This window comes from Cygnus olor, chromosome 3, assembly GCF_009769625.2.
Source record: "Cygnus olor isolate bCygOlo1 chromosome 3, bCygOlo1.pri.v2, whole genome shotgun sequence".
NCBI classification, from domain to species: domain Eukaryota; kingdom Metazoa; phylum Chordata; class Aves; order Anseriformes; family Anatidae; genus Cygnus; species Cygnus olor.
Window position 1 is genome coordinate 57123258 of NC_049171.1, and position 23586 is coordinate 57146843.

General features: G+C 41.5%; 1 protein-coding gene across 7 annotated transcripts in view; it reads right to left on the reverse strand.

Annotated features, from left to right (window-relative positions):
- The window catches only part of ECHDC1 (ethylmalonyl-CoA decarboxylase 1), a 38994-nt gene extending 15810 nt beyond the window's left edge, over positions 1-23184 (reverse strand). The window contains exons 1-7 of one of the 7 annotated variants that reach the window (XM_040551283.1): positions 22973-23184; positions 21245-21342; positions 20876-21015; positions 16310-16531; positions 10145-10287; positions 6488-6540; positions 4471-4551 (exon numbers count right to left, since the gene is read on the reverse strand). In XM_040551283.1, coding sequence (XP_040407217.1) covers positions 4471-4551; positions 6488-6540; positions 10145-10287; positions 16310-16529 — 497 coding nt within the window. In that variant the 5' untranslated portion in view covers positions 16530-16531; positions 20876-21015; positions 21245-21342; positions 22973-23184. Of the gene's footprint in view, positions 1-4470; positions 4552-6487; positions 6541-10144; positions 10288-13224; positions 13340-16309; positions 16532-20875; positions 21016-21244; positions 21401-22972 lie in introns of those variants that run through there. The other 6 variants (XM_040551279.1, XM_040551282.1, XM_040551281.1 and 3 more) reach the window with 6 other exon arrangements.
- Between the last annotated feature and the right edge of the window lie 402 nt (positions 23185-23586).

Sequence of the window (23586 nt, forward strand, 5' to 3'; positions counted from 1 at the left end):
TGCCTGGAGACACCATCTTTTAAATTGGATTCACAATTGACTATTTTGACTGCAGTAGTATTAGAGAAGAAAAAGGGGGGGCACTGGGGAAGAGACTATATTTTTCAAAAGCACCAGGTACAATGAGGTTCATTTGTCAAGTGAGATAGGGCCAGATTTTCAAAGCTGTTGAGGTGTCTAAACGACCTACAGATTGCCCCAGTGCAATTTCTCAGAGGCATCAATGTGAAACAGAAGACAAGCCTGTTCAGAATTCAAAGTCAGTTGTTCCGGCTATTGGCTGGTGGCCCACTGATGCTAATATGCTCAGAGATCATTGTGTTCTGCTAATTGCACAGACAGATCCCTTATCTAACTCTTTCTGCCCCATATTTAATTTTTACTTCATTGCCCAGCAAACCACTATAATTCTTGTCCGAATTCCTTAACCAACCCTGTAAACTCAGCTCTCCTTAAACTCATGCATTGTGCATACAAAATACACTTCAGGTTTCTGTACACAGAGAACTCAGAATGGGTATTTCATTTCACTTCTTTGTAAAATTGCATCACTGAATCAGGTGAAAGCCGCCCCCTCCCCCCCATCAGCCCTCTTCTACCTCCTCTTCCCAACCAGCACAGGGGAACAGGCAATGGGGGCTGCGGTCAGTCCCTAACACTTCATCTCCGCCGCTCCCTCCCGGTCACTCTCTGCCCCTGCTCCACGCGGGGTCCCTCCCACGGGATGCCGTCCTTCCCGAACTGAGCCTGCGGGGGCTGCCCACAGGCAGCAGCTCTTCAAGCACTGCTCCCACACGGCTCCGTACCACGGGGTCCATCCCCCAGGAGCAAACTGCTCCAGCACGGGTCCCCCACGGGTGGGCGGCAGCTCCCCCCAGACCCCCTGCTCCTGCGTGGGCTCCTCTCCACGGGCTGCAGCTCCGGCCCGGGGCCTGCTCCTGCGGGGGCTCTCCATGGGCCGCAGCCTCCTCCAGGCCACGTCCACCTGCTCCACCGGGGGCTCCTCCACGGGGGGGGCTGCAGCGTGGAGATCTGCTCCATGTGGGACCCATGGGCTGCAGGGGGACAGCCTGCTCCACCAGGGGCCTCTCCACAGGCTGCAGGGGAACTGCTGCTTCCTGCCTGGAGCACCTCCTGCCCTCCTGCTGCACTGACCTTGGGGGCTGCAGGGCTGGTTCTCTCACATTTTCCAACTCCTCTCTCCCAGCTGCTGTTGTGCAGCAGGTGTTTCCCTTTCTTAAACATGATCTCCCAGAGGCCCAACCAATGTCACTCCCTGGCTCGTCTCTGGCCAGCAGCATGTCCCTTTGGAGCCGACTGAAACTGGCGTATCTAGCATGGGGCAGTTTATGGATTCTTCTCACAGAGGCCACCCTTGCAGCCCCCCACTACCAAAAAAACCTCGCCACGTGAACCCAATACACACAGCCATTTGTGCACTCCACTGAAATGGCTCCAGCGTCATGCAGAACTGCAACGTACACTAACATTTGGTGGCAGAATCCCACAGCCATCTTTGCAGACTCAGAAAAAATACACAGCAGTGGCACACTGAAAGCAGTCTAGACTTCTTGAAACTACCAAAAAGCCTTGCTGCCAAAACAAGTTTCATACATACACTGTTTTATGTTACTCAGATTTACAGATATAATTGAGATAAATAATTATAGTGTCAGAAGCCTTATCTTCCCAACTTTCATATCAGAAAAAAGTCTGAAAGGGTTATAATTACCTTGCACTTGTCTGGAGAACTATTTTTTTAAATAATTTGTTTACAACCTTATAAGGACCTTGCTTCTTATGATGAGATGTACTGCAACAGTCCATAAAGTAAGATAAGATTGAAGATGATGTCTTGAGAAGACATCCTCTTCCAAACCGAAGTGGAGTGACTTAAAATGCTTCTGCTTTTCATCACTGCCCTTATGTCAGCAATAAATGTGCCAAAGTTCATGCAAGACCTCCCTAATCCAATTTTACATGAGCTGGCTGAAAACAGAGTAAGAGACAATTAACCACAACAACTGCCACTGGAAGAACAGTGTTCTACATCAGTAACATATTAAACCACATCAGATATTTTAAAATTGAATTTGTCCACACCTCTGCTCCAGTATAGACGTGCATCATGCTGCCAGAGTGCATTTCTGAGAAGGTACATAAGTCATTTTAGTTCAAGTGAATCACTTCAACAGCATCAGTATAGTACTGCATTAACTAAGGTAGAGATGAAAATAAGAAAGTTTTTCAGGCCAAGACCAAGACCTTTATTAGTTTAACATGATAACTGTGAAAAATAGAAGTGGATTTGAAAAATTAAATCAAAAGCAGCTACAACTCACTCACCCTCATTAAAAAAAAAGAACTGTAGTTTATTCAAGGAAGAAAACAAACCTCTCTGATCTCTGTTCTCAGGTTCCTCTTTTGGTATCTAGTGATTCAGGACAAAATTTCTGTTCCACAACTATCTGTTCATAGTCCTCAGAGAACTAGGATTTTGTTGCCCAGTATTAAAAGCCTCAAATTCAAGCGCAACAACAACAGCACAGAAAATGTTTCTCTATCTTTTTTTCTGTTATTAAGTCCCATTTGCTTCTTCTGAATTGCTATTATTTGGTTGCACTGGATGGGTGTGTTAGAAAGCAGTGGAAGACGGATCAACAGCTGTAGTTATTGCGAAAATTATGGCAGCACATCAGAGGAATTGCAGCTGCTCACTTCATGCAAATAAGAGCTACTTGACAATGATTATAATTATACAGTATGTCAAACAACATAGCTGGAGTAAGAGTAGAAAGTATATGTTTTATAAAGGCAAAAGATTTCCATCTCATTATGCTCACATGCCTTAAACTCCTCCTTAGGGATAACAGGATCCACTTTCTGTCAGTGGACTCAGAGATATAGTAAGATCTACTAGGCCTCCCAGGTAAAACTGCCCAGTCAACACTGCAGCTATCAAACATGGCACTTCTTACCAGGTATTTATAGTACAGCATTACTCAGAGGCCATAGTCAGAGCTTAATGCTTAGCTATATCTACACTAAATGCTGTGTAGATATGAAGAAAGATCCAGCTGAATGTAGTTTCAAAGCAAAAGTTTCAAAGCCATTCACTGCTTCTGAGTGGCTCAAACAACGTGGATGCCATCTCCTCTTTGCAAAGCCTGGTTTTGATACCTGGAACAGCATTAATATTCTAATTTACTTTTGCATGTAAGTACTTTCAGCTTTTGGCCAACTTCTTTGTCACTTCAGGCACTAAGGCCCTCTTAAAGAGCACATTTCTTTCTCTTCAATAAAAACTTCACTGAAAGTTCCTCATTTTCAGAGAGGCTGTGTGCAGTGCTAATCCTGCTACATCTGTAGGCTGTCTGTCTGCACATTAGCAACTGTTTAAATAAAGTGACATTTTATTATGTTAGTTTCCTCCAGTTCCTGTTCTGCATTCAGCCTCTTTAATTAAAGCCCTCTATTTTTGCTGGTTGTTTCATGCCGGCAAATCCCTGCACCTGTGTGGAAAAAAACAGGAATAGAACCTTATTTGCTTTCCTCTGCATCTCAAACCTGTTTCAAAAACTGTACGACAATTGCGCTGCAAATAGTAATTCCACAACACTAAATACAAGCTAAATGGACAGTTTTATTTATTTTTACTTACAACTGCAACAAAAAGAGACATAAGGCGATATACAATTATGCAGTCTTCCTGCCTCTCACTCACGTACAAGATCTTGGAACCACTTTGTCTGTGACAGACAGTTGCTAAAGTTCATCGCTGTTCTTGTTTTACACAGGTTTTTCAAACTGTGTAACTCAGCAGTAAGTAATCTTTCATTTGTACTATCACAGGAAAAAAAGTTGGAGTTTCCAGAAGTCTGCTAACCAAGGCCCAATTCCAAATGCCTTGAAAGGCAACGAAGCTGGTGAAGGGTCTAAAGAACAAGTCTTATGAGGTGCACCTGAAGGAGTTAGAGTTTTTTAGCCTGGAGAAAAGGAGGCTCAAGGGAGACCTTATAACACTTTACAATTACCTTAAAGGAGGCTATAGCAGGGTGGGTGTTGGTATCTTCTCCCAAGCAACAAGTGATAAGACAAGAGGAAATGGCCTTAAGTTGCACCAGGGGAGGTTTAGGTTGGATATTAGGAAAAATTTCTCTCTGAAATAGTTGTGAAGTATTGTAAGAGGCTGCCCAGAGAAGTAGTTGACACACCATCCCTGGAGGTCTTCATTTAGATGTACTGCTTAGTGACATGGTTTAATGGTGGATTTGGCAGTGCTCGGTTTAAGGTTGAACTTTTATTATTGATATTGTTGATATTAGAGGTCTGTTCTAACCTGAATGATTCTATGATTCTGTGATGGGACTCCAAGTTAAAGTGGTACCTAAAGCTTCCAACTTTTCACAGCAACAGTCATTAAATCACTGATAGATACAACGTGGTGGCTACTGAAACTGTTAATCTTACCTGAAATCACATGCTGTGGTAAGCTCTGCTCCTCCTCCAATAGCTTTTCCTTGGATTAGTGCAACACTGATCAATGGCAATCTACGCAAGAGAATTTTGCGAGCAAAATTCATTCTTTTATTCTTAGAAATGATCAAAGGCAAACTATCTTTATAGTAAAAGCTCAGAAAAACATTCTGCTCTAACTCATTCAATCTTTGAATTCAAATATATTGATTTTTTTCAATAACATCTTTGCAGGTTAGCAGCACAATACCAATTCCACTTCCACTAAATCCATTATTTCATAATTAATATGGGAGCCATGATGCAACAGCAAGACAGAAATATCTAATGGAATCACAGTAAAGCAGATCATGTACTATACTATGAAAAAAAAATGCATGCTACGATTATACCTGAGAAGACTACCTGCAAGAAGGAACGACAGGACAACAACACAACACTCTACACTAAGCCCGGACAATACAGAGAGCAGTAAAAAGGGACCCTAAGAACTGCACAGCTCGGTTATAGAGAAACAATGAGATTCAGCATGACAACTTCAGCAAGCTTCTTCAAACAGCAGTGCTATCATCTCAAACATCAATAAAACTTTTTTTCAGAGGACAAAACTGTCCTTTGAGGATAGCAATAATCCGCTACCTCTGATGGTGTTGTATTTAATCACGTTCAAGGTAATTCAAAGGACAGAGGGAAGGAAGAGTATGTGGGGAGAAACCCGTTTCCTACTGTCATTGTGAAATCAATATTAATAAACAGTGACTGACTTAGGATAAGGCAAGTACCCTAAGAAAGGAAGATAACTGGTCAGTCCCAGACTTGTGTGCTGATACATCTTTTACCACAAAGAGGCATTTAACTCATTAAGCAGTGTTAAAACTACATTCAGAAGTCAGCCTCCCAATCACAATCTGGTATTTGGTTTTACTTCTACTTTAAGAGAAGCACCATGAATTTCTTATGGCCCAAGTCCATTTGCCAGCTGCAGCACACTTAACACAATAATTTGTGCAACGGTAACCTCATTATTCCTACGGTCTGTGGGGAACCAGAAGATATGGGTCCAAGCACTCTACATCCACACTTATCTCATCTGTTTGAGGCACCTCCTTCATGATCACAGTTTGCCTCAGCTCCCTCTGAGGGAGAGCAATCCATCTAAGATAGATCTTTCCAGATAGCAATTTAGTGCTCCACCTGAACTACAACTGGAATACAGTGCCATATACTTCAAGTTCAGATACCTGAGGTGAGATTTTAATCTTCATACATCTTCCTCTTTGCTTTGCCACATTGCTTTTGATTATACCAAGGCCAAATTATACAAATGGATTCTAATTCTGCTCCTGAGGATTCCTTCCAATACAGTACTACTAAGAATAAGTCTCCAATCTCCTGGGCAGTTTTGCAGAATCATGTTAGCTCATAACATTTTCCCATGTATACTATTTGAAAACACAAAATATTTATCTTAACAAAGCCCCAAGCAGTCAAAAAATGGAACCTGCCATACATGCATGTAATAGAAATGTGATTTCTTAAGGGAAGCTGAATCTAAAAGAAAGGAAAAAAAATCAGGAGTACCAGATGGTAGAACTGAATACATTCCTCTTATGAAGTGGGAAGATTAAATAAATATATTAAATAAATGTTACCTGCGTGGGCTGCATAAGCTAGCCCTGCTTGTTTGTTAAGAGCAAGCAATTTCTACTGAGTTACAGAAGCCAGCTTCAGAAACATTAAAGGCCTGTGCTTTCTTAACTATAGTTATCTCCCATCTCTCCACATAGAAACCTATAGGTATTTTTCTGTACCAATCTCTGGAAAGTCTAATAATAGTTGCAAAATGTCAAGGCCTAATTTAAAATCCACAAATACTTACATCATTAACATATGCAAATACAAGGTCTGGGATTCAAAATTTAATATTTAAAACATCCGATTAAAGAGTTAGCCAAAACATATTTCAATCATTGTAATTACTTCATAAAGAAGGGTAAAGAAAATATATTACCTCATGAGTCTGGTTAAGGTGTTTTGCATAAACATGCACATATTCATCCCATCCTATAAAGAATGGAAAATTCAAAAATGTGAATTGGTTAACCTTGTCCATATTCCAGTCCAACCCCACTAAGCACATATAGAAAACCTAGTATAGATTGAGTTAAAAGACAAACACCCTCAATCATTTATTAGAATTGCAGTTATAATTAAGCCACTATAAAAATAATTTCAATACCAACTTGCTGTGATGTGAAATTTTACATCCTTTCCTCTGAATCTCCTGTTCTCATTCCTCCCAGATAAACACCCATAAAGATGAGCTTTAAACATTTGTATAGGACCACGGATGGCTGCAAACTCCATACCATTCTAAATCCACACAACTTTATACAAGTTAAAATTTACCAGCTTTTTATTTTAATCATTTGGATCAAAAGTATTTCAGACAAAAAAAAAAGAAAAAAAGATTGTAAAACAAAAAGGAGGAGAGAAGTAACATCAGCTTGCAAACAGTAGCGACTAGGGAATAATTGTTCCTTTCTCTTCCAGTACAAGAACAAAGGCTTTAAATAAAATCAGTTGCTGCCAGGTTCAGAACAAATACCTCTTCCTACAACATACACAACAGAACACTTTGCAGAAGATTACTGCAACCTTTAAAGGACTACACAAATTGAAGAACAACTACATAATCTCACAACAGAAAAATCTGCAAAAGGTTACTAAATACAAGGTAACACCTTTAGCCTAGTCTCACGTCATAAATTGCTGGAGACTAAGAAAATATACTGAATTAAAATCATTATCTCTCTGCCTTCCCTCTTCTTACATTCCTCTCCAGGCATCTAGTGTTGACCAGGAACAGACACACATGATTAAGCCAAATGATACCGTATGACGATGGTTGTATACGTACGTTAAATGAACTGCACACGTGACATTTAATCCAAATTAAGAAAAATAATGCTTGGGTATAGTGAAAATAAAATAATAATAATAAAGTAGGTAACAATTCCAGCTTGTCTTCCAAGAATGGCAGGAAGAAAAAGAGGAAACAACATATCTGTATTGGTATTTACTGATTTCTAATGATCAGTTTTACAGGGGTTTTCATGTTAAAGAATCTGCCTTAATTAAAAGTTTCTGACTCATACCTCTGAGAAAGAAAACACGCAGTAAATCTTCAGCACCTCTTGGAATAGGAGCTTGCAACAAGAATAGGCCAATTTCAGCCAATTTATTGTTAATTTATTCACGTACTCCCAAGACCTACTCTGCCCGTAGCCAACCAGAATTATGGTATTCAGGGACAGATTTCTGGCAGACAGAAGATGCCATGACAGTGGCATGAGGAGTGGCCAGCAGGCTGAGGGAGGCGATTATCCCTCTCTGCTCTGCCCTTGTGAGGGCCTACTTGGAGTGCAGGTCTGGGTCCCCCAGCACAAGAAGGCTGTTGATCTGTCAGAATGGGTCCAGAGGGCTACAAAGTTGATCAAAGGGCTGGAGCACCTCTCCTAGGCTAAGAGAGCTGGGGCTGTTCAGCCTAAAGAAGAGAAGGCTCTGGGGTGACCTTATTGCAGCTTTTCAGTACTTAAAGGGGGCTTATACAAAAGATGGAGAGCAAAAGACATCGAGTTACTTGAGTCCTGGACAACATACCCTTCAAGTCTTCCTGATAAGAAAAATAAGGCTACTAGTCAGAGTATTTTTTATCTGAATAAGAAAGAGATTCACTGGAGTTTAGTGGAATAATCACATTTTCAGCTCTAATATGGTCCTCAGAGTCAGAAGCAAACTAGAGAAGAAAGGCAGGTGAAATACAGTATGCACTACATACAAAGACAAAAAAGGATTAATAGCTTGGGGTGCAGCTGGGAGATACAAGGAGAAAGAAAGTCACCTTCATAAAGTAGAAAAAGAAGCTGTACCCCTGGCTCTTTTTGTTGCAAGAACTTACAGTCATAGAAAAAATAGAATCACAGAATCATCTAGGTTTGAAAAGACCTTCAAGATCACCAAGTTCAACCATCACCCAGACGTACTGAGTCCCATCACTAAACCACGTTCCTTGGTTCCATGTCCACTCCTCTCTTAAATACCTCCAGGGACTGGGAACTCCATCACTCCCCTGGGCAACTCGTTCCAATGCCTAATCACCCTGTCTGTCAAGAAATTCTTCTTAATGCCCAACCTAAACCTCCCCTGGTGCAACTTGAGACCTTTTCCTCGTGTCCTATCACTTGTCACCTGAGAAAAGAGACTAACACCACCCTCAATGCAACCTCCTTTCAGGTAGCTCTAGAGAGCGATGAGGTTTCCCTCAAGCTTTCTCTTCTCCAGACTAAACAACTGCAATTCCCTCAGCCACTCCTTGTAGGTCTTGTTTTCTAGTCCCTTCACCAGCTTCATTGTTCTTCTCTGAGCATACTCAAGCAACTCAATATCCTCTTGTATTGAGGGGCTCAAAACTGAACACAGCATTTGAGGTATGGTCTTATCAGTGCCACATACAAGGGGACAACCACTTCCCTAGCCCTGCTGGCCACACTATTTCTGAGGCAGGCCAGGATTCAGTCCGCCTTCACAAACCATTTCCATCTGCTCAGAAGTCCTCTGCTGCTTACTGCTTCGGAACCTCTGTTGTAGGGTTTCTAGACAGAGAACAAGGGAAGCAAAAACCTCCTTCATGCCTCCTTCCTCCTAGTTGTCCTTTCAAGAACCTCTTCTGCTTTTCAGATAGCCGGCTTTTCAAGTTTCACTCCAGAATTAGGTTATTCGTTCTTGGGAACCAGGTTTACAAGGACAGAAAGAAAACATTTTTCTTTAACAATACCACTATTAATTTGCCTGCTATGATTTGGTCACCCTAACTTTAGCACTCACCAAAAAAGAACAGGCAGGGGATCTGGGTTTGTTTCAGGATTAGGAACAGATGAACATGAGAGGAAGAGGAGAAAGAGGAAGAAAAGAAGGAGGAGCCACTCGGGTACAAAAATCCTTCAACATTCTTGGCCGTTATTTTGCTTTTCCTGCACCAGAAGGAAAGGCAGACCATATCGCAGATTATGACAAATACCACGTTCATCCAGCCAATTGGTTGAATAAAATAAAAGTGATTTCTGTCATTACTAAAAGCTCTTCAACCCCCAAATTACAGATGACTCCTCTAACTGGACTACGAGATCATTGCCAAAGCTCAACTGAACAAGAGTTGCATTTGTTCTTCCATTTTATTCAGGTCCAGACACAGTGTTGACAAAATTGAAACCTTCTTGTAACAGCAGCCACGCTGCTTAAGTTTGTTTTTGACTTGAGAATATATAAGAAATGATTACTTGTCTTTGCTTTTAAAGGTCAAACTAATGAAGCACAGGTTATTTTGTGTAAATTCACCATATACTGTTCTGAGAAACTGAAATGAGATTTTTAAAAGAAAAGGCTAAAAATAATAAGTCATGTAGGAATTCAGAGTTATGAATCAATTACAGTAACACTTAAGCCATGGCTTAAAGTGGCCTCCAGCATTTTTCCAACCATTAAAAGCTCCATCCTGTGCTTTGCATGTAAAATTGCAGCATAAACACAGTGAAACACCTCTGTCTGATAGGGATCTCTGAATATCAGAAAACTCTTTTTTCTCCCAAAACTTCGTATCACTACTTGCCTGGCAGTTGGATATTGCTTTGACAGCATTCAAATCAGATCCTGAACAAAAAGTATTTCCTGCACCACAGATGATAAGGCCTTTGCCATCCTTCCAGTTTTCCAGTTCAGCTACCTTCTCCTGGAGTTCTAGCATCATAGTGCCTGTTACAAGAGATGAGAAGCAACACTTAGAACAAAATGGCTATGATCAGCGTATTTTACACTACATTCTTCACTACCAAAATCAAGTCATCATTAAGATGTGATAGGCTTAAAAACACAAGGGAAAGCATCACCTTAAATCCCCCCCCAGCATTGACATATGTTTTTAATCCAAAAATGTACTGCCTGAAATTCTGATGAGTATTCTGCAACTTGCATTACACTTACCAAAACAAAACAAAAAAGTGTAAGTAGTGCAAGCATAAATTCTACCTGAGTTATTCTTGTTTGTAATTGCATACATTCAGGACACACAAACTTCTTGTGTCTATCCAGATCAGTCCATCGAGTCACTTTCATGTCACTGCCATTTCACTCTGCATATTCAAATGAAAATATATACAAAAAAAAAAAAGGCGGCAGAGTAAACAGTGTTGAAGGCCAATGACATTTAGAAGTGTCCATCCAAAAGAAAACAGATTTAAAAATGGAAGCAAAATAACTTTTTTAAAAGAACAATAAAAAAGGAAATTTCTCTGAAACACCTCTGATTCCCTCCCTGGTAACTGTCTAGAAAAGCTGTCTTTACAAAGTACATCCTAGACTTCAAACACATGGATTAAATAGTACCATCTTTTTACTTCATATATTCTCATATGTTCACTTAGGAGCTTTCTCATACTATAGACAATTATAACTGTGCTAATCCCCAGAGTTACACAACAGACTTTTTTGGGTTACTTTATTTCTGCTCTAAAGAAACTGGAAAAAAGGATGAAAGGAAGAAAATTATCAGTGCTGTGAGACAGCTATGTAAAGCTCACATTTTAAATGTGGAATTGAGAGGCTTGGACACTCCAGACATTTCATCATGAGTTGCTGAGAGTAGAATCTAGTTTGTTCAGTGAAAAGTCATTTTATGTACTGCCCAAAGCAACTGTCTGAACTTGCATTGGCAGGCTTTACTTCCAGAGACCTTTGACCACACCTACCTTTCTTCATCAACTATATATGGAATTTGAACAATTATTGCAACAGCCCATGCCCATGATTCTTTTCATCTTTTATTGCATAACAGTGAGGTGTGAATTAATATCTGACATCCAAAAGTATTCATTCCTCAGCAAGAAAAAAATTCTCATCCATTTACAGGTCTTTGTTTTTAATCTACTTCACATTATAGAATATCCAAATTGGAAGGGACTCACAAGGATCATCAAATCCAACTCCTGGGTCCCCAGAGGGCCCCCCCCCAAAAAATATATATATATTAAAAAAAGTCAGACCATGTATCTGAGAGCTTGTCAAAACACTTCTTGAAGCTTCTCTGGGCAACCTGTGCCAGTGCCTCACCACCCTCTGAGTAAAGAATTTCGTCCTTATATCTCATCTAAATCTACCCTCCTTTAGCTTAAAGCCATTATTCCTTATCCTATCTTCCACACCAACTGAGCATACCCAAATTAACTTAAAGCTCTTCCTCTGTGAAGGACTCTCATATGTTCTTAAGAGAAAAACATTTATAGAAAGTTATTTTAAAATGCAGCATACCTACAGGCTGATGATGCTCTCAGCTCTACCCTCCTTAGACAAGGATGTATGAGAACAGACGTACCTTCTTCAGATGTAAATGTGCTTTTATCTCAAGGAATCTTTCATTTTTTTCCATGTCTCTTATTTTTTTGACCCTACACCTGTACACACTGAACATTTCCTGTCCTAAAATTGCCCGTTAGCAGCCATCCTAACATCCTGAGATTTTTTTCTTTCTACTTGTTTTCCTTGCTATTCCTTATGAAGTATGCATCCCAGCACCAGGTCAGGAACGAATGCTTTGTAAAGGACCTCCACCTTGGTCTTGGTCTCAGCCACTGAAATAGCTGAGACCATGTTCCTGAGGAAAGCAAAAAGTGGCCATTAAATATTATATACCAGAACGATTCTGGTTTTTTATGACATACTATATACCAGAACTGCGCTTTTACCAGTTCCTTTCCATTTGCTTTTATAATTTGCTCAGGCTTTTTGTGTGTTGCACATTACATCTGTTTTCACTGAATTTCACCTTTTTGATCTTGAGCTCTTTGTACCACTTAAGCAAGATTACTTTGAATTCCATTCCCCTGCTCCAAATAACCTTCTTGCAAGTTCTTCCAATCCGGGGTCATATGATAATTTCAGCAGTTCACTTTCTATTCATCACCCAAGATACGAATGAAAACACTGAGCAGAACTAGGCTAGCAGAGGCTTCCACGAATCTTCACTTGAAATGCTTTCCCAGCCTGACAGCATATTCAATGTCTTTCCTGCAAACACTGTTCTTTAAATAGGTGTGCTTCAACACCATGGATTTTGCTTTTTGTGTATTTCTCAAGTTTTCTTACAAGAAAGGTATTTGGACTGGCATCAAAGCTTTGCCAGAGCCAAGACATAGCACAACCATTGTTTGTGGTGCTGTTAATAACAAAAGCAGTGAGGTACTGAAGAGTCCTTCCATAGAGTATTATGAACCAAAAATCTAGATAACCAAAAAACTGAGCTTATAAAAAGGAACTGTATGAGCCAGCTGCATGCAATAGCAGGTGGGACAAGAGAAGGAGGTGAGCACCCGTCCCCTGTCCCTGACAGAGGATTCCCTCCATTACCGTGTACACTAACACCACCTAATTATTATTTCACCAACAGACACATCCCAGGATGTCTGATACAATGATGAGGACACAATAGTAAAGTAAATCCTCGTTCTGCCAGTCTTGGTCCTTCAGCATATGATACCAGTAAGTTCATGCTCCTCACAGCACTGAATGTACTTGCAATAACTCATCTGTTTGCACCTTAACTGTTATCTAAAAATAAATAACTTATTATTTAGAAATAACAATAAATTATTCTAGATTCTATATTATAATTCTAGAAAATAAGTTTATCATCATTACCTTCTAGTTCTTGCAGTCTGGCTTCCTTCTCTTTTAAATAAAGTTCAACTTTAGTTCAGCAAGAGTTTGGGTTGCTGAAATTGGTTCCACCAGGCTTAAACTGACATTATTAGCATTTGTTTCCAAAGAGACCATTTCAAACAGGTGGCTATCAGATTCCAATTAAGAAGAGAAAAAAGGCATAACAACTTCCACATTGCCCATTAGCAATTTGCCAACAATTTTGTTCTGCTTTCAGTTCCATGAGTTGCTCAAGCTTTGAACAAACATAATTCCTCTGAGATAAAAAGCTGCCGTGTAAAGTAAGTGCCTGGCAAATAGAATTTCTCTCAGCAGTTTAATGATGTTTTGCAGCTTTCTAAAGGAAGCATATAGGTATATATAAATTCATATCTGCCACTCTCAAGAAGCTCTGAGACACAACATTAACAGAATTTCTTTGAGGCAGGGTATTTTACAGGCTCTGGCAAGCGAAGTTAACCAGGTCTTGCTGGAGCAATTTAAGGGTCGTACATCCTATTCCTTTCCACACTTCCCCTGAAGGGTATTACTCAATACACTGCAAATGGAAAAAGATCAAGTGCTTGCTAGTTCCTCAGCACCTATGGTTTACAGACAATGACGTTAAATTGAAGTGAAGAGCAGTGTATAAATTAACATACCATACCATCACTTGTTTTGGCCAAGGGGCCAGCATGACTCTGCTTCTACTCTCCTTGCTGCAACAACAAAAAAATCTCTAGCAGAGGTGCACAGTCGAAAGAAGCAGTTATCTCCGAAACTGCCACTGTAAGATTTTCCAGAACAAATTTCTGTGGCTATTACCTAGCAAAATGGAGTACTGCTCTCTAGAGGGCTCTACACACTACTATGAAACAGAACTGTCTGGTCCCATGGATCGTTTGCTGTATGCTAATCAGGGTCTGCAACAAAGACACAACTATTAATTTCCTCTTAGTTTGTTGTAGCTTCTGTTTGCTACCAGAACATTTAAGTCATTCACATTCACTAATCATTCATTTTCACAGCAGTCATATAATGTTACAGACCACCAACTAAGCCAGAGAGAAAATACCTGCTAATTTTGAGTGTCCAGTTTGAGAGGTCTGATATGATTTCAGTACATTAACGTTATATAGCACTCAGTATAGTCAAAGCACAACTACCAGTGGCCTAAACAGCAGTTGTGACTGCTCAGCACTTCTGGAAATCAGTTCTAAGACCCTCCCTTCAAGCACCCAGAAAACAAGGAACACAGTTGTAAGTTCAAAGTTTAGAATCATAAAATCACAGAATATCCTGAGTTGGAAGGGACCCACAGGGATCACTGAGTCCAACTCCTGGCTCCACACAGGACCACCCAAAAATCAGACTATGTGTCATTGTCCAAATGCTGCTTGAACTCTGGCAGGCCTGGGGCCGTGACCACTTCCTTGAGGAGCCTGGGAGCCCGACCACCCTCTGGGTGCAGAACCTTTCCCTAATCCCCAGCCTGACCCTCCCCTGTCCCAGCTCCATGCCGTTCCCTCGGGTCCTGTCGCTGTCCCCAGAGAGCAGAGCTCAGCGCCTGCCCCTCCGCTCCCCTCGTGAGGGAGCTGCAGGCCGCCATGAGGCCTCCCCTCAGCCTGCTCTGCTCTAGGTTTAGTTTCAGCAACTTGACTTACATTACATCTGATTCCCATAGCAGGCTGGGTTTCATCTGTCCTTCCTCTTTCTGCTATTATTGCTCACTTCTCATGACTCTACCAAATAAAACAACAAAAAAGCTACGAACACCCAGCCCACAAACTGTAGTTTGAACAGCTCTATTTTAAGTCAAAAAAAAAAAAGAAAAAACAACCTGTAGAAAAAGAGCAAACCACAGTGTAATTATGATTGTATAATAACTTGTATGCTGACAGGGAAGTATTCAGAAAGACAATCTCCATGCTAATGTCTTTTAACTACAACTTTTCAAGTTAGGCAACAATTTTACACATGAGCTCTTAAGAAGAAACAAAAGAGCAACTGCAGAGACAACTGGGTGAATTACCACAAATTCTGTGGTTCTGTTAGGTTTTCTTTCAGCTAACAATCATTTGCGGACATTCTCCATGTAAACAGCTCTGTGCTTTGCTACTGTGTTGCAAGCTTATTTGCTGACAGCAAAGGAACAGTGAGGACTGGGCAGGAAAAGAGAACAGCAAAAAAGTAATCAACAAGATGACAAATGTATCCATTTCAAAATATTAAGAGATAAAGGCATTCTTACAGACTTACAAACGGCTCAAGTTCAGGCACATGCAGACCCTGAACTTGTGCCACTTATGTCTGAAGAGAATTGAATAAATTGGAATGTTCCTAGACAGTTAAAGAGAAAGAGCAAATACACCTATCTTGGAGGTCAAAAGCTTCTCATTGTACAAGACTAATAAAATATAGCATCTGGTTTTGATAAGTATTGTCCAGTATAAAAGCATATAATTAAGAAGATTCCTTATCTGCAACACCTGAGAATACCCAACTCATCAGATCTTTCATAAACATCTGTATTTAAGGTACAAGACAAATGAAGAAGAAATGGAAGCCAGTCTGGGAAACTAGGAAATACCAAATTGCAGAAGCTCAAGTTAGAGGGAAGATTTTAGGTAAAGAACAACATAATAAACTGGCCCTTTCAACACCATCTACAAAACAAAGCTTATATCTTCCTATCCCCATAAAAATACCATATATTTCCAGAGCAGTAGAGGCAAAATAAAAGGAGAAATAAGCAAAAACACAGTAGCAGAATAGTCTTCACTGAAAATAAAAAAAAAAAAAAAAAAAGAGAGGTATGTTCTGTGAGACATTCTTTAAGTCATTCTTAAATGACTCTCTCTTCTTGCATTTATGATGTTTAGGGCAAAAGTACCATGAAGAAGAGAGGACATTTACTACACCTGTGGTTAAAAATCACACCTTTCTTCTTTTAGCTAAGGAATGGTAAGGCACAGCTTTTCACTTTGTTTATGCAAAACCCTAGAAGAGCTAACTGAAGGGGGGTGGGGGGATCAAAACCAAACAAACAAAACCCAGCATCTCATCTCCATTAACTAATTAATACCTGTGAAGGCATTCATTAGCTGTGGGTTGTTCAAGGTAAGTATTCCAATGCCATTATCTTCTTTGGAAAGGTTGATGGATCCACCAGCAAACTGTTGCAGTTTCTTCTTTATCAATTCTTCCTCGTAGCCATGAGCAATATTATACAGTGATACCCTTCTCTGCTGTAGTATCCTTTCCTTTGTAGTCTGAAATATTTTTTTCCATAGAGAAACTGCCATTTCTGGGAGAAAAAAAAAAAAAAAAAAGAAAAAGGAAATTTTGCTCCGAGATCCAGCTCAGTTTTCTTTCTGAAAGAAAGATAAGCAGGACAGCAGAAACTAGTATCAAGACGATGGCATCACAGAAGTCTACAAAAATTTGCTCATTACAGACTGTATTCACAAAATTCTTAGTTTGAAGCTACTCCCACAAAGTTAACAGTTTGAGTTTTATGCAGTGATTTTAGCAGTTAAGACAGAAATTACCATCTTTTAAAATCTTTTCTTGTAAAAAGTATTTGGGTACAGAACACAGAAAAGGCTCAAGAAATGTAGTAAAATACTTGCATGTTCCATTAGACCAACATACTCTGTACTAATCTTCCAACCCTCTTCCCCTCCAAAACAAACAAACAAAACACACACAAAAAACCCACATCTGTGTTGGAGAAGAAATCCTACCGAAACCTCTAGTTTTCAGGAAGAGGACTTCCTGTTTTTCTGTAGGCAACTATTACAATAATACCTTCCTGGGAGAAATATTGGAGAACTCAAAAATTAGGAACCAAAGACCTTTCCCACCTTCAGGTCATTCCCTGTCATCTAATTCCATTAACCTATTTATCATGTTCCATCTTAAAACTAGTTAGATTGCCTAGCCCCTGAAAGCCATCCGTATGTTTTCCCAGTATCTCTTGTTGCACTTGGAATTGATCTCCTTCGGAAAACAGAGCACCAGAACCTATGCAGAACCTATCTAAAGGAGGAAAAGTGTAGAGCAGTATTATAAATTGAGCATTGCCCTTGCTTTCTACAGAGCTACATAATATTGGTAGTCTACTTCCATGTACCAGAACACCCATGGCTCATCCCTCCGCTATTTCCACTCTACAAAGTAACCACGTACACCAGGACATAACAAGGAAGTCATTACAAAATATTATTATTTATCTTTTGTAATTAAAATTTAATAAAGTTAAAATCTGACTGAATGCAAGATCAATTAGTTCATATTTAACATCAACCTACTGCTCTGTATCTATGCACATTCAAATATCTGCAACATCTCAGCTATCATCCTTCAAAGCTTTTAAAATTGCTTTTATTTATTTTTATTTTTTTAACAGTGGAAACATATTTCCAAAGGCAATTTCTTAGCCAAATTCTTCGTTTGGTATTCAGGCTCTCAGAAGAGAAACAGTCTTCCATTTTCTCATATCATCTAGTACAGCAAGGTGCCAGAACACTAAATAAATAAATAAATAAATAAGCATAAGGGAGTAAAGTGACAAATTTATTTAATTCATTCAACTTTGACTTACGGCAATCCACGCAAAGCACTGAAAGCAAGCTGTTTCCCTAAAACTTTACTCCCCAACAGACATTCATGCAATAAAACCTCCCACCCAGCTACTAATTTTTGGTCAAGAGAGAACAAACGCTAAAAGCATGGATAGGTGCAGGCTCTTGCTGCAAAACGCAGCTTGCACTATGCTTGATTCAACACAGAGCAATTAGTTTCCCATTTTTAATGAATACAAAGCCTCCCCAATCCTCATAAGAAGACAGATGAGACTTAATTCTCTAGGAAACCACAATGATTGGCTTGACAGGAAAAAAAAAAAAAAAAAAAAAAGTCTGTTCTTAACCTACTCCCTTGCCAAATTATACTTGTTTGATCATTTTTATACTACCTAGATGTTACTTGTCAAAAAATGTACAGAGCAAAACAGCTTTAAGATATGGAAATTTCATTGCACCAAAAAAAGAGTCTGTCATTTTTAACTGCGTGGTTACATGCATTAACAGCTCTTTAATATTATCACTATGGCAATAAAGAGCATCAGCAAGCGCTGGATTAGAAAACAAATTGGACATCTTTGCCTGCTGATCATGACTCATGATTAATGACTCATGCAAGGTATTATCATTGAATTACTTTTTAAAATCCATCTCTTACAGTGCCGGTCAGTACCTACTACTTTTTTAATAAATACAGGATTATTTTAACAGCTCAGTTAGAGAAAGCTAACCACTCAGGAAAAGCGTGAGGTTTAAGCTTCAGTGCTCTCAGACTGAAGGAATTTTTGCTGATCTCTGACAAACAACACTCAAAATTTCAGTAAGTATGGAGCAATCCACAGCATGACCGAGACTGAGTTTTTGTACTGCAAGTGAAAGGAATGCAAGAGAAATCTGTTGCAGTAACCAGCACAGTGTTGTAGGACAAGCCAAGAGATATTGTACTAAAATAACATAAAATAATTGTCTATTTAAATACATTCACAGAAATCAAGTCTTAGTCTAACATGCTCTATCCATTAACGTCGATAGCACACACAATTTATGCATGGCTTTTATAATGACCCGATTTCTGACAGCACAGGAATAACGAACAATATGGACAATTTGCATCTTTCAAATTCTGAAAATTGCTAGAGCTTTAATGTATCGCTGGTAACAAGGAACAGATATGCTGATAGTATGGACATCAAGAGTTGTACATTCCACAATCTTTAGTTATATCAGTAAGCAGGTTTTGTACCTCTTACATAAAGCAACAGTTTAAATTCCATATGGTACTCAAATGATTTTTTTAATACACTTACACATGGGCTAGAAGATCATGGGTTAACACAAACACATGTTGGAAGTCAGTATCAAAGGAATGATTACACGATGTGAAGGTGCCATATACACATGTATATGTAGAGCGTTATACATTTTCTGTGTATGTATATATATCAGAGGCCTTCTGAACACTTTGGTAACTGCCTAGTTAGAATTCAGTTCTCAAATTAATATAAAAAACAAAATAGAGAAAATATCAGCATTGATATTCCCTCTCTGGTGGGCAGATTCCTTGGGAAAATAATAAACCCCAACTCTCAACCGAGCATATCTGTCCTTGCCAAAAAACCACTATTCTGTTGCAACCCTAATTTTTCTTTTAAAACGCATTGTATCAAACAGCAACCTTAGTCAGTACTGCCAGCTGCGATTGCCAGAGAGCATAAAGGTGGCTGGCCAAAGCAATGGTTAAAGGATACACAGAGCAACCTCCTGGATGGGTAGAACTAAGACAAACCAGAGAACTGGATGCTGGGAACCCAGGCGAGCATTCGAGCTGCATGCTCAAACAAGAAAAGCTGCACTATAGAGCAGCTACACAGAAATAATCTGCAAGTTAAAATACGCAAGCAGGGAAAACTCTAACTCCAACATAGTGTCTGAATTACTGACACAAATCAGGGAAAAAGAAAAGGGGGAGAAAGGATGCAGGGATGTGCTATCACCAAGCAGCTTACAATGACTGGCTGTGATATATCAGAGAAATAAGGATGCCCTTTCCTTTGGGTCAGGAAGTCACAGGTGTGAAGTGAAGACACAGACCTGTGCATCACCTGCAAAGAGACATCAGCTGAGTTTCTGGTTTTGGATAAAGGTATCCTGAGATAAAGTGTAGCAGGAAAAAAAAATGATCAAATTTATAAAGTCCTTAAAAATATCAAGAAGAAAACATTCAAATCGCATAACAGAAGAACAATTGGAAAGAAAAATATACGACACTGCCAAATGTGTTAAAGGCAGCTGACAGGTCAAGAAGCACAGGAGAACTTGACCTGACAAGGACCTCCAGCAGCTGTAATTTCAGTGACAAGCACAGAAGCGTGAAGGCAGGGCGTGGAGAAAGGGATAGAAGATGTAAACTGATGATGATCATGAGATGATTCACAGCTTAACCGTGCGTGCGTGTTAACAGTCACTGTCAAAGGCATCCATCTGTGCTAGGGAACAGCGAGGGTGACTGATGGGTGCTGCACTGGGTTCCCTCAGTGAGTGACTCCCGAATGGAAGGCAAGTGGCGAGCCAATGCTGAGGACCAGCACAACTGCCTCAACGGTGTGAAAGCAGACAAAAGATTAGAGTGAAGGGGAAATACAACCAAAGCATGAAAATAGTCCATCTGTACAAAAAAGGTAGGTTGAAAGTGAGTGATAATCGTTAACACCAACTGACTGAAACCTGGGACAGCAGGCTGGTAAGTGTTGGAGGAAAAGAAAAAGAAGAAATTCTAGCGTTGGAGGTGGGGGTGGAATTCAGAAACTGCAAAGAGGGCCAGCCTGGATGAGAAACCAAGACAAGGGCATGGGCCTCGTAGTGAAGAGGAGTCCCCAGACCCTGGCTTCCAACACAAGAAAGGTGAAGGCAGGAGGTATCACCCCAGCACTGGCTGAACAGGCTGCTGATACCAGCTGCTTGTCAGCACCCCTCACCTGAAGGTTACAGAGCCCTCCATCTACCTATCTCATCTGCTTATGCATCACTCCTGTTTCCTTCAGTGATGCATGGCCAGGCAAACTTACCTTACCTGCAGGTTCTTCCCATTCCAACAACTACCAGCCGAGGAAAGCTGCGGGCAGACGCCTCTCCGGCTGGCTTTACTTCAGCCGGAAGAAAGCAGTGAGCAGATCTTAAGCAGGCCGAGGGATCAGAAGCACAAAACCTACCAACAAAACATAACTTACAAATACAGAAACAAAGCTTGGGAAATTCTACTGCCCCACGAAGGAAAACACACCTCGTCTATGGCATCTCTAGACAAAGCAGGAACTCCCACCAAGTTCAACGGGAGCTGCCTAAGGCTCATACCTTTCTCAAGGTACCTGAGAACTTGCTCTCAAACCTGCTGAACCTTGTTCAAATTTTTAGGATGTTGTTGTTGCTGTACCTACATCATTGACAAATTAGGCAGGATCAATAATCCCTGCAGTTCAGTGTGAAGATCCTTAAAGAGCTTTGCAATTCCTCTAAAATCAGACTTTAGAAGTACCTAGAATTAGAGAGGACTTTTTTTAGCCATTATAATACATTCAGAGAACAAGCAGTTTGGGCCTCCCAGTTTCCACTTGCCAGCGTTAGAAACGATGTTTACCTGTCCAGAACTGAGAGAACAGGATGTGAGACATCACGCTTCAAATCACACACCATGAAATAAGTTTTGGAAAAAGATTTTTAACATTGCAAGTTATAAAAAACTTTGTCGGTGGTTTTAGTTTTAATATGGTTTACCCTTTGCATCTCTTTCCTTTTATACTTGCTTTTATGCTTTTTCTCTTTTCAGCTTCTACCTCTCTTTTTTTCATTGTTTTTCATTCTTTCTGAACAGATCAGTTTTTGGGATGGTGTGTGGTTTCCAAATTATTTGTTCTCTGCTTAGTATTGTACTTTTAACAGTCCCTGCATGCTAAGTTTTAGACTGAAATTGTCTCTCTGTTCCTAACCAATTATATTCCCTTTTAATCATGCTTCAATTATTTTTAAGATTTAGTAAACAAATCACACAGAAAGTTACTCAAATCCAGTGAAATATAACGGCCTTCACGGATGCAAAACGGCTGACAAAAGAAGTCCTTCCATAAATACACATGACAGTACCGAATAACATTTGGTTCTGGTCCCATGGTGAGCACAAGAACTGAGTTTCACAGCAGAGGGTGAGAGCAAGAACCTGTTACCTTCTGCAAAAAGCACACAGACACCTCATTGCTAATGCATTGATCTAAAGAGGTCTGTTTGTATAGCAGTGAGAGAAAACTCATTTTAAGTTCACGTAAAGCTCACTGTCCACTAGGTGTATTTTGGACACCTTTACAGGGAACAGATGCACCACCTCACGGGATCGGAAATGACCACAACCAGCTCATCGCTTGCCTTTCAGCCACCAAATCCTGACCCATAAAAAGCATAGCGGTGAATTCATTCTGGCTGTCACCTCTTGTGACACTTTCCCGATAGGCCTTGAAAATCACACGAAGTTTTGTAGCCAAGCAGCGCTCTAATTCCACGTAGCTCAGGTTCCTTGGTACTGCCCTCATCACCACCACCACAGCCAGCAAAACCGCACCAGAGGTCAGGAGGAGGCACGCAGCAGCGGTGTCACCCCCCAGCCCCCTGTAGTGACACGGGGCACTACCAGGACAGCGAGGCAGCTCCGTGGCAGGACACACGCATATTTTAGACAGCAGCCATCAGACTCGAAGGGGTGAAACGCCTTCCCCAGCAGAGGCTTCCTGCCGCCCGCCATGCGGGAGCGCGCTGCAGCTCTTCACCTGACCTAGGCGGGCGATTTTGGCACCGACGTTTTCTTTTTCCTTTAAAACCAGAAGCCGATCTCCGCGCCGCGGAGGGCCGAAGGGGGCGGCAGCCGCTCACAGAGCAAGCCCCGAGGTCTGCGGGCTGACGCTGGGCAGATGGCGGGACCCGCAGCCCCACCAGCACCCTTTGCGGGCAGCGACACCCCGCGCCGCGCTGACAACCCCGACACCGACACGGGCACCCGGCCCCGTGCTGCCCGCCGCCGCCGCCCCGAGCCCCGAGCCCCGGCACCCCCCTGCGCCCCAAGGCGCCGCCGCGGCCCCGCTCGGCCCCATCCCCGTCCACCGGGGGAGGCAGGCACCGACCTGCCCGCGGCCCGGCCCGGCCCCGCCGCTCCCCTTCCCCCGGCCGGGCGGTGCTGCGGGGAAAGCGGCCCCGCCGGGAACCGCCGCCGCGCTGCCGGGGGCCGCTGCTGCCAGGGCAGTTCGTTTTTGTCTCCTCCAGTAGTAGTGTGCATAGCTGGAAGCCGGGTTTTCAGCCAAAAACCCTGAGTTCCTGCCCAAACCGGTGTGACGGATGAGGTTCAGCACGGCTAAGTGCCGGCACAACAGCCGCACGCAGCGCTACAGGCTTGGGGCAGACTGGCTGGAAAGCTGTGCAGAGGAATGGGATCTGGGGGTGCTGGCTGATGCTCGCCTGAACATGAGCCGGCAGTGTGCCCAGGTGGCCAAGGAGGCCAATGGCATCCTGGCCTGTATCAGGAACAGTGCAGCCAGCAGGAGCAGGGAGGTGACCGTCCCCCTGCACTCAGCTCTGGTGAGGCCGCACCTAGAGTGCTGTGTTCAGCTTTGGGCCCCTCACTACAAGAAGGACATCGAGGCCCTGGAACATGTCCAGAGAAGGGCTACGAAGCTGATGAAGGGCCTGGAACACAAGTCCTGTGAGGAGCGGCTGAGGGAACTGGGGTTGTTGAGTCTGG